At 42.2% G+C, this 10,808-nt stretch overlaps 2 protein-coding genes across 4 annotated transcripts; both read right to left on the bottom strand.

Annotated features, from left to right (window-relative positions):
* Positions 1-33: 33 nt before the first annotated feature.
* Positions 34-2,244, bottom strand: gpn2 (GPN-loop GTPase 2). 3 transcript variants are annotated; one of them, XM_028981038.1, is made up of 7 exons: positions 2,225-2,244; positions 2,002-2,122; positions 1,367-1,815; positions 1,138-1,294; positions 778-938; positions 561-691; positions 34-444 (listed from the first exon to the last, which is right to left on the bottom strand). In XM_028981038.1, exons 3-7 carry the CDS (start codon positions 1,775-1,777, stop codon positions 372-374), a joined length of 933 nt encoding a protein of 310 aa, XP_028836871.1. In that variant the 5' UTR covers positions 1,778-1,815; positions 2,002-2,122; positions 2,225-2,244; the 3' UTR covers positions 34-371. The 3 variants fall into 3 exon arrangements, with proteins under 3 accessions (XP_028836871.1, XP_028836870.1, XP_028836869.1); XM_028981037.1 differs by having other exon boundaries at positions 2,200-2,234; XM_028981036.1 differs by having other exon boundaries at positions 2,002-2,238.
* Positions 2,245-4,050: 1,806 nt separating this feature from the next.
* gpatch3 (G patch domain containing 3) lies at positions 4,051-8,027 on the bottom strand. The gene is made up of 7 exons (XM_028981200.1): positions 7,651-8,027; positions 6,139-6,581; positions 5,679-5,853; positions 5,242-5,301; positions 4,991-5,112; positions 4,767-4,894; positions 4,051-4,385 (listed from the first exon to the last, which is right to left on the bottom strand). The coding sequence occupies exons 1-7, from the start codon at positions 8,012-8,014 to the stop codon at positions 4,211-4,213; spliced, it is 1,467 nt and encodes a 488-aa protein (XP_028837033.1). The 5' UTR covers positions 8,015-8,027; the 3' UTR covers positions 4,051-4,210.
* Between the last annotated feature and the right edge of the window lie 2,781 nt (positions 8,028-10,808).

The following is a 10,808-nucleotide window of genomic DNA, read 5'->3' as shown; positions in this document are numbered from 1 at the left end:
AAGAGGACTGAAAGGAGTTGTGCAAACATCATATAACTTCAAAGATGTGGTATTTTATTTGATTTTACATTCTGAAACAGAGAAGAGAGGACATCAGTCGTGTTTGTAGAGCAATCATCCCCCTCTATACCCAATCCTGTCACCTCTGATGTCTGGCAGCTTCATTTTCAGACCCTGGTGTGAGATGACCAACCCCCTCTCTCCCAAAGACAGACAAATGATATCAGGGAAAGAAATCCCTACTTTTAAAAATGTGTTTTTTTGTGTTTTGGTATAAGGGAGCATCCTGGATCTTTTTGTTTTCCATTCCAGCAACTAGGGCCTTCGACAGAAAGTCCTTCTGGTGGAGCAAGATCATCTACAACACAGGCCTAAAGGTCCATGACCTCCTCCTCAACCGTGCCCTTGTTTGGCTCTGTGTACTTTTCCTGTATCCCCATCGTGCTGGAATGGACAGTTAAGGATGAAAATTGATATGTCAGATTTTGTTCTTAAAACTATTAAATCATATAATAAAAATATTATAAAATACAAAAGGATTAACAAAAAAACAAGGATACAAGTCAAAGTGGAAGTCAGCTCCTGTTGCTGCTGACATCATGGCCTGCAGATTCCTCTCCTCAAGGTCACCGAAGCAGTAGCCATTGGCTCTGTCCACTGTCCTCAGAACCTGCGCCATACTCTCTCTGTCCTGCAGCCGAATGGTGGTTTGCTCATGTGAAGAACTGCATCAGATGGTCAAACCCTGCACTGTGTGTGTAGACTGAGAGGTGATACCTGCACATTGAGAGGAACAAAGGACACCAGGCTGTAGTCCTGGATAACCTCTGCCAGCTTTTCATTCAAATGAAGAAACTTCTTGAAGAAAGGGTCAGCTGCAAGATGCTCAAGCAGGAAGGACAGGTCTAGTACCTCTGTGTAGAAGTCGAGATTAAATGCTGTATAGAAAGAAAACAGTAATAAGCCACTTCATCTGTAACTTTACTGATCACAGCTCACATGAGGTCTGATTCTCACTGCTGTCAATAGAAAACCAGGACTGAGGGGGAATTTTTACTGCAAAATCACACATCAGAATGACTGAATTAAATTGGTAATAAAATAAAATGTGCCAGCTTGCAGACAAGAGCTGCTCACCTAACTTCCCATATTGCTCTATCAGGTCCATCTTGGACAGGACATTGACATGGGAAAGCTCCACATGCAGCATGGTGGATAGAGAGGTGCAGAGCACGGATATGAACTTCGCTGGATCGGCACAGTAATGAGAGTCCACAAGGTGCACCGCAGTCAGCTGAAAAGAACAGAAGAAATTATTTGCCTCCTGCATCTAACATGAATGGGAAATCAGCACTGACCTACCCACCCTGAAATTCCACTTGGACAACTGAGCAAAAATGTTCTTCACAGAGTTATGATGAGTATAAAGTTCCACTTGTCCAGGACAGTCAAAAAGAAAATAAGAGCTTTGGTACTGCCTCAGTTTGGCCTCCAGCCAGTCCAGGTTGCTTTCTAAATACTCCATGCAGTAGATTAAGCCACCATTCGGTCCCAGCTTCAGACCCTCCATGACGTCGCCAAGCGTCACCAGCTCAGAAATGTCCACGCTGCAGGAATACGGCAGGCCGTCGTTGGCTGGATCAAGATTCACCACGACCAGTTTGCGGCCGAGGTTGCTCAGGAATTCCTGCATGCCACGACAGTATGTGGTTTTCCCTGAACCGGGGGGCCCGATCACCACTTGGCCGAAATGTAAAGATGGTGTAGACGTGGACATGGTAGGTCATCAGGAGAAAACAACCATGAAGGGATGGACTGGGTGGAAAAAGTTTCAGAAGTGAGGATTATAAGATGTGATGGTCCTTTATTCATGCCACAAGTGGGAAACTGACATTGTCACGCAGAAAGTGGACAGAACAAGATAAAAGCAGCCAAAAAACAACAGCATAGACAATATGGCGACTGTTAAATGTAAAACTTGTATATTTATAATATACATACGCTCTATAATGTAATTCTGCAGGCCACCGACTGCAGCTCAGCTGCCTGGAACGATGCCGCCACACGACAGACTGCAACTGTACCCCACCGGGACGGAAAATTCTCGGTTTAAGTGCCTGTCCTGATTTGGAGATATAAAAATTAATAAAGCGTACAACAGTTTAATAAAGCGCCGCTAATACACGATGAAACACAAACCGCCTCAGAACCAGCGCCATCTTACTTCCGCTGCGTCACTTTTACTGCGCCGGAAGCGAAAAGGTTTACTTCCGGATCGAATCGACGTTTCACCATTAAAGGTCGCCATGAACCTGCCTCTGTTCCCTCTGTTCCCTGTGCTGTAACATCATGGAATAACCTTATTAAAGGCTGCCATGAACCTGCCTGTTCCCTCTGCTGTAACATCATGGAATAACCATATTAAAAGTCGCAGTGAACCTGCCTCTGTTCCCTGTGCTGTAACATCATGGAATAACCATATTAAAAGTCACTGTGAACCTGTCTGTGTTCCCTGTGCTGTAACATCATGGAATAACCATATTAAAGGCTGCCATGAACCTGCCTCTGTTCCCAGTGCTGTAACATCATGGAATAACCTTATTGAAGGCTGCCATGAACCTGCCTGTTCCCTCTGCTGTAACATCATGGAATAACCTTATTGAAGGTTGCCATGAACCTGCCTGTTCCCTATGCTGTAACATCATGGAATAACCATATTAAAAGTCGCAGTGAACCTGCCTCTGTTCCCTGTGCTGTAACATCATGGAATAACCATATTAAAAGTCACTGTGAACCTGTCTGTGGTCCCTGTGCTGTAACATCATGGAATAACCATATTAAAGGCTGCCATGAACCTGCCTCTGTTCCCAGTGTTGTAACATAATGGAATTACCATATAAAAGGCCGCTGTGAACCTGCCTCTGGTCCCTGTGCTGTAACATCATGGAATAACCATATTAAAGGCTGCCATGAACCTGCCTCTGTTCCCTCTGTTCCCTGTGCTGTAACATCATGGAATTACCATATAAAAGGCTGCCATGAACCTGCCTCTGTTCCCTCTGTTCCCTGTGCTGTAACATCATGGAATAACCATATTAAAGGTTGCCATGAACCTGCCTTGTTCCCTCTGTTCCCTGTGCTGTAACATCATGGAATAACCATATTAAAGGTTGCCATGAACCTGCCTTGTTCCCTCTGTTCCCTGTGCTGTAACATCATGGAATTACCATATAAAAGGCTGCCATGAACCTGCCTCTGTTCCCTCTATTTCTTGTGTTGTAACATCATGGAATAACCATATTAAAGGGCTGAAGTGGGAATGGATTTGGAGTATTCCCAACTAATTTATTTTGAGAAACAAAGTCATGGAAATTTAAAATAAAATAGTATTTAGGAATTACGCTACAAAAGTATATCTAACTAATTTTAAACTGGATATAGAAGTTGCATGCATATTTTGTGGATGACCCCCTGAAGATTTGTGCCATTTGTTTTGAAAATGTGTTTATGTTAAAAAGTTCTAGTCCGACCTGTGTCCATTAATAAAAAACATAAGCAAATTAGCTTTTACATTTTGTTTAGAATATAAATATATATTTATACAAATATTGACTCGTCTTTTGTGCTGAACCTATTTATAGTTTTTTTATTCATATATGTATGTATAGTGAGAAAAAACCTTTTTGGCAGATTTAAAATATTACCTTGGTACTATTACTGGTTCTTCCAACCGGAAGGCTACAAAACCATACACATTTTGAATCTCTCTGTTTAACTGATATTTCTTCCTTTTGAGTCTTTTTTTTAATTAGTTTATATGCTGCCGCTATGTGCCCCCGACTTCTTACTTTTTATTTAGTTATTTGTTGTTAATGTTTGTTTTTGTTATTAATATCTGTATATTGTTCTCTAAAAATTTAATTAAAAAAAATGAAATGAAGGCCACCATTGTACATGTTTGTTCCATAAATAACATCAGAGTTTTTCATAACTGGGCATGTGAAACAAACCAGTCTTTACAAAATATTTCGGCATTTAAAACTATGCAAATCAACTACACACATTGCTTTTATTATTCGTCAAAATAACGCACAACTGAAGTCAGTGGGAAAAGGGGTGAACAGTTTTACTTTATGTCGCTTAGGAAAGATAAAAAATGAAATATATGCAATGATGAAGTCCATTTCACTCGACTAAAAGAGCCAGGACGTCATCTGCTGCCCCCTGGCTGCCAGTGTCTGTACTTCATGGAAGTGCTGGGCTGCCGCCTTAGCAGGGTGTCACCCAGATCAATGTCTTTGGGCTTATCGTACACAGTGGATATGAGAAAATCCTTTTTGGGCTTTTTGGCAGGAAGAAAAGATCTTAGCTTCTCTCCGTGGTAACTGCAAAAAAAAAAAAAAGAAAAAAAAGAATTACATTTATTAAAATGTGAATTCATGCCTATTCACATGAAGTAGAATCAGAATGTCTTTATTGTCATTGTAACAAGTACATCTTTAAAGTAGACATATACTAATATAATACAAAATATAACATTTCAATAAAGTGTCAGGTAGAAACCTTACTGCACATGAAAAAACCTTATTGCATATGGAAAAGAAATTGAGTTGGAGGTGGATTAAATGACATTAAGTGCCCTTATGGCAACAGAGTAGAAGCTGTGTTTGTCCTAGATTTAATGTCCCTGTATCTCTTGCCTGATGGCAGCAGTTGGTACAGGTCATGATCGGGATGTGAGGATGTTTATGTTAATTTATACTTACCCAAACCCACGCTTGCAGTTTGGATGCTGTCCTTCATTTTCCAGAGCTTCTGCCATCCCTGTTTGACTGTGGCCCAGACCCTCACCTTCCTTCCAGCCCTGCTTCTCCATTACACGCCTGCCGACTCCCTGTCAGGAACAAGTAGAAATGCACAAGAAAAATTGAAACAACACAACACAATGATTTAAATGTATACGTCATTAAGCTCTTCAGTCTTTACTGACCTTGGTAAACTTCTCAAAGCTGCCAATTTTATTCAGATTATAAGAGGGTTCCTGAAGTCCCTCCCTTAGCCTCCTTTCACGGCGCATATCCACATAATCCCGGGCATCCATGTCACCACCATCTGTGTCCAGACACGAAAAATGACAATCAGATAAATAAAGAGTTTTTTACACACTAAACAATAATAATAAATTATAGAATGTAGAAATAATCCCAATTTTATCAAGTTAGTTTCAAAACTAAAAATTACCTTTGTCATAATAAACCCCCATGTCCACGTCCCAGTCATCTGCAGTTTGCTCATCGAAATCTAAATAAAGAAAAATAAACAGCACAGTTTGTTATTGACACACTACACAGTTTCAAAAGATAGCATGCATCACACCCGGGCAGCGTGGAACCCTGGACACACATCTGGGCAAAACAGCCCAGGACGTCCCTCTGACCTGTAACAGACTCGGCCTGAATTCTGTGCTTACTCCTGTGCTAGCTGGTGTACACTTTTAGGACATTTATTGCTGTGGTTTAATGGACTGAGAAGTCTGCTAATGCAACTTCAAGTCTGTCCTCAGGATAGTCAGAACAATCCAATCAAACAAGAAAGGGCTGCTCGTCCTTCGTTCGCGTCACAGAAAAATTATTATAAGATAAATCTCAGAGAAAAAAAAAGTCAACAGCTGGTAGTACCTCCTTCTTCCTCCTGCCAGTACTGTGCATCTGTATAAAAAACAAGGCCAGAGCCACCCTTCTCCCACTTGAGCTCAATCTCCTCCTCATACAGCCTCTCTTTGGTGCGCTCCTGACTGGTCACGTCTTCATGCAAAGCCTCGTGCCTCTCCCACTCCTCGCAGCGGTCATCATCCTGTGCACACACACACATGAGGGAAGAGAAAACATGTTACAATCTAGATCCAGCCTGTAGGCTTGTGAACAGATTATCAGTCAGAGCTGACCACACCAACACAGAAGTGCCATTAAGGTGGGAGTCAGGAGTGAATTCCGGCTCAGAACCAGTGGCTTCTGCTCCTGATGAGACTGAAGATTATAAAAGTCATATTTTGCTTGAGAATTATGTTAAACGGACACAGGTTTATCACAATATATGCTTTTGGTTCATTTTTTTTGTGCTCAATTTGTGACATCTTACATCATCAGTGTCTGACATCTCTTCAGGATCGGGCAGCTCGTGCGTTTCCTCTTCCTCTGGAGCTTTGCTAGGGCCCTGTCCAGCCTGTGGGCATGGCACAGCATCCGGTCCCCAGATCTCATGCCCCCGGGCCGTGAAGACGCTCTCCTCCGTGGGGGCGATGACGCTGGTATTGCAATACTGGTAGGGCACGTTGCCGTAGCGACGGCTGGAGCCAGTCTTGGGAAAGGTGAGGCCCAGTTTGCGGATGAGTCGGGGGGGCAGGCGGCACGACTGAATGAGCTGCAGGAAAACGCTGACGGGGGTCCCCACGTTTCCCGCAGGCATTAGAGAAGGCGGGTTGAGCTCAGGCAGGGCCTTCAGGTCGGACTCAGTGAAACACTCAGACAGAGACATGCGGCGCCGCTGCTCAGCCTTCGTCTTGTATGGGAATGCCTGTTCATCTTGGGAAATAAAAGGCAAAATTGTTATCGCTCTTTAACAGGTTTTTTTACATTTACAGCATTTACCAGACGCCCTTATCCAGAGTGACTTACAATCAGTAGTGACAGGGACAGTCCCCCCCTGGAGCAACTTAGGGTTAAGTGTCTTGCTCAGGGACACGATGGTAGTGAGTGGGATTTGAACCTGGGTCTTCTGGTTCATAGGCGAGTGTGTTAACCACTAGGCTACTACCACCCATTTTTAATCTCCAGGGACAGTCCCCCTGGAGACACTCAGGGTTAAGTGTCTTGATGATGGTAGTAAGTGGGGTTTGAACCTGTAACAGTCCCCCTGGCAAGTTGGAAGCAACTTCACACCATGCATGTAGCAATAGGCAAATGAAGTAGGAATCAGTGTTCCATGGTATTAAAGTGAAGTGATTGTCGCATGTGCATATGGTGCACACAGTGAAATTTGTCCTTTGCATTTAACCCATCACCCTGTGTGAGCAGTGGGCAGCCACGACAGGCGCCCGGGGAGCAGTGTGTGGGGACCTTTATACTGTGATGATACAGGTATTTCAGGAATATACTGCAATAGATTCAGCTAAAATACAGATCAAAATGTGTGTATATAAAGAACACAAGTTTATTGACATATTTTAATATTATCATTGACTAATAACCATATATATTTGTATTAATTTACTCTCTCACCATAAATAACATTACGAATCAGATTATGGTTTCTTTATATAAATTTAATATGGTAAATGAATATGATGTTATTTTAGGCAATTTCTTGTAGAAATCAAACATTCTGCCAAATGCACCAGGTGATGTTACATGTCCAGAAACACACGCTCATTTCTTCTGATCACAACTGGGAATTCTCGCCAGGGTAATTCTACAGATGTGATAAAGCTTTCTGAGTCTGACACTCACCTCTTCTGATCACTACTGGGAAATGTTCTCTTAAGGGGAATTCTACAGATATAATCAAGCTTTCTGAGTCTGACACCCACTTCTCTGATCACTACTGGGAAATGTTCTCGACAGGGGAATTCTACAGATGTGATAAAGCTCTCACCTCTCTGATCCGACACCCTGACTCTCCTGACCACGCATCGCCACGGCAGCCAGTCTCCTCGGGCATCGATCCACTGGTTCCCGCTGTACATCTTAACAAAGCGGTCCGCCCCGAGCGAGCGAACCGACACCACGCAGCAGCACGACCGCCTCTCTGACGAGGAGGAGCCCGGGCCGCCGTCCCTGCAGTCCGCAGCTGGCTTCGCCGGCGCCTCCTTCACGATCTCCGGTCGGTGTCGGTAATGGAAGCAGCTGAAGCCCCCGCTTTCTATGAACTGGCTGAAATAGTGTCGGAGGTCCACAGAACGAAAATGAGGGGGTATGTTACTCACGGCGAAAAACACGACGCCCTCACAGTCCGCCATACTTGTTTACGATGACGTCACTTCCGGCGACGATGCGTTCCCGATCACGTACTCACTTAGACACTCTCTCACTCACTTACTTACTTTTTAACCGCTTCGCACTTCTACTCAGGATCGTGTATTAAAAATATGATTGCGATGTCTTTGCACATTAAATGGTACATTAATTGTTGTTGTCTCCTTTCAACTTCTCCCGTTAGGGGGCGCCACAGTGGGACAACCAGTCTGTCTGTCCGCACAATCGACGGTGGATGAGCTGAAATGGGCAGAATGAGTTGTGGAATAATAGAGATGTTGTTTGGGTTGTTTAATTCACGAATTAATAAGAAACCGTGAGCACGTTCACCAATTGCTGATATGAATGAATAACACAGTATGGTTTTAATATGCGTATGGTGGTTGATTTGAAATGCGAAGAGGATATTCTGTGTAGGACTGCAGTCAACTCGGGCGACATTCGCTTTTCCGTCTTCAAATTGGGCCGACACCAAATTTCACAATGCACACATACGCAGATACGTACGGTAATTGCAACGATCTAGAACGTTCTAAAATACAAGGCTTATGCGTATATATGCATACAGTACAGGCCAAAGATCTGGACACACCTTCTCATTCAATGTGTTTTCTTTATTTTCATGGCCATTTACATTGGTATATTCTCACTGAAGGTATCAAACAAAAAGTGGAGACCTGACCACCACAGTCACCGGACCTGAACCCAATCGAGATGGTTTGGGGTGAGCTGGACCGCAGAGTGAAGGCAAAGGGGCCAACAGCACCTCTGGGAACTCCTTCAAGACTGTTGGGAAACCATTTCAGACGACCTCTTGAAGCTCATTGAGAGAATGCCAAGAGTGTGCAAAGCAGTAATCAGAGCAAAGGGTGGCTATTTTGAAGAACTAGAATATAAAACATGTTTTCAGTTATTTCACCTTTTTAAAAGTACATAACTCCACATGTGTTCATTCATAGTTTTGATGCCTTCAGTGAGAATCTACCAATGTAAATGGTCATGAAAATAAAGAAAACGCATTTAATGAGAAGTTGTGTCCAAACTTTTGGCCTGTACTGTATCAATATATATTAGACACACACACACACAAACATATATGTGTGTGCATTAAACCCAGTCTTAGATTTAAAATTTAGTCTGGGACTAGTCTTTATCCATGAACGGGAAGCTGACCATATATCACAAAAAATGAGTGAATTCACTGTCTTATGCTACTTATTTTAATATTTTAACAAGCTTATTTATGAAAGACTATAAATTCCACTGTAGCCACAATTACTGCTGCAACTGTCGACTAGCTATGAACTATAATCAATTAGCCTAGTCTATTAGACTAGTTGAATTAAAAGTTGCATATTTATAAAATGACTCCTATTTAGCTACAGGTTTTTACATTTAGCATAAGTTTTTTTTTTTAATTGTGTAGCAATTAATAAAGACCAGAAAGGTACTTCGCTGTATTAACGTATTTTAAAACACATTTTAATAAATTTTTGCCCAGGACATTAAAAAATTTGTGTCAAAAAAGTGTCAAGCATTTCAAGGTAGTCTCCAGTCAGTCAGAGAGGAAATGGTACAGTTTTATTCAAAATGGTGTTCAGTGTGTGAGTGAAATTTACTCGTTATTAACGTTTTAGGTCAGTCTGTCCTGGATAGTTGCAGTGCAATTACCATAAATGTCTGATTACAGGCGCAATACTAAATTTAGTGTCTGCAGATTTGAGACTGAGAAGCAAATGTCGGCTGCCATTTAGCATGTTTAAAAATCAAGACATATTATATATGGGTAGAATTATTCTTTCTTCCGACACTGGACATCATTATTCTTGAGAACACTTATTAAGCACAGTATCCTCCTCTCCCTTTTAGAGTCCATTCTCAGTATCACTTTCTCTGTTCTCTCCAACTCCCACGGTTTGTCCCATGGCTATATTTTCCATTTGAAAAATATAGCGCCACCTATTCTATTACCCATCACATACAGTTAAAACTCTCCATAGCCATGCCTTCTCCTACTCCACCATCACAATCCTTTACCTTCCTTTACCCTCCTAACCTTCGTTCTGGCAATGTCAACTTTCTACATCCATCTGTCAGGACAAAGCACCGAACCTGGGGTGACAACCAAGCCTCTGTAACTGCACCCTCCCTATGGAATTCCATATAACAACAACAGATCTCTTTAAATCTGCAGGTGTCACATACCTGCATATGTTCTGTTATCTGGTTTTACTCCTGTTGTGTCCTTATGTTTAATTATCATTATGCAACGCTTCACTACGATTCCACATTATAAAAAAGTCAAGTGGTTGACAGAGTTCCTTGAAGTTCTCTTTGATGAAACAGTTACTACAGTTCAGCAACCAGTCGACAACCAGTTCACCTTTTTCTCGTCCTTCAACTCTTTGTGACTTTTATATTGGCAGCAATAAAGAGAAAACAACTCAGGAAGGTGGCACAGACTAGCACCAGGACACAGATTTCACTTAGCAAGCATTTTGAGGACTGGAGATCATTTGACAAACATCTGTTGAAAATGCACATAATGGTCAATTTGGAAGAGAGCTCTTATTGAAATTGAAATATTTGTCTAGACTGTAGTGACCAATTGAATTTGGTCTGACAAAGTCTCACATTTGGAGCAAAGACAGAATTTACACTAGTTGGCTGGATGGTGAAGTTTGTACATTGATTCAGTAGCTCAGCATTAGACGAACCTCACGTCCTCTGATACGCTGTGTTGGGTCAAGGCCACGGGGGGCCATGTCTAAGGCGGTC

Source organism: Denticeps clupeoides, chromosome 5, assembly GCF_900700375.1.
Source record: "Denticeps clupeoides chromosome 5, fDenClu1.1, whole genome shotgun sequence".
Classification (NCBI taxonomy): domain Eukaryota; kingdom Metazoa; phylum Chordata; class Actinopteri; order Clupeiformes; family Denticipitidae; genus Denticeps; species Denticeps clupeoides.
The sequence above is the reverse complement of the archived record's forward strand: the minus strand, read 5'-3'. Positions and strand labels throughout refer to the sequence as shown.

Excerpts from the sequence above, each read along its gene's own strand:
- gpn2 (XM_028981038.1), bottom strand. The coding sequence starts at position 1,777 with ATGTCCACGTCTACACCATCTTTACATTTCGGCCAAGTGGTGATCGGG. Across the intron at positions 939-1,137 it reads AGAGCAATATGGGAAGTTAG|CATTTAATCTCGACTTCTAC; the intron begins GTGAGCAGCTCT and ends CTTTCTATACAG. Across the intron at positions 692-777 it reads TTGTTCCTCTCAATGTGCAG|GACAGAGAGAGTATGGCGCA; the intron begins GTATCACCTCTC and ends ATTCGGCTGCAG.
- gpatch3 (XM_028981200.1), bottom strand. The coding sequence starts at position 8,014 with ATGGCGGACTGTGAGGGCGTCGTGTTTTTCGCCGTGAGTAACATACCC. Across the intron at positions 6,582-7,650 it reads CAGGGTGTCGGATCAGAGAG|ATGAACAGGCATTCCCATAC; the intron begins GTGAGAGCTTTA and ends TTATTTCCCAAG. Across the intron at positions 5,302-5,678 it reads CTGGCAGGAGGAAGAAGGAG|ATTTCGATGAGCAAACTGCA; the intron begins GTACTACCAGCT and ends TTCTTTATTTAG.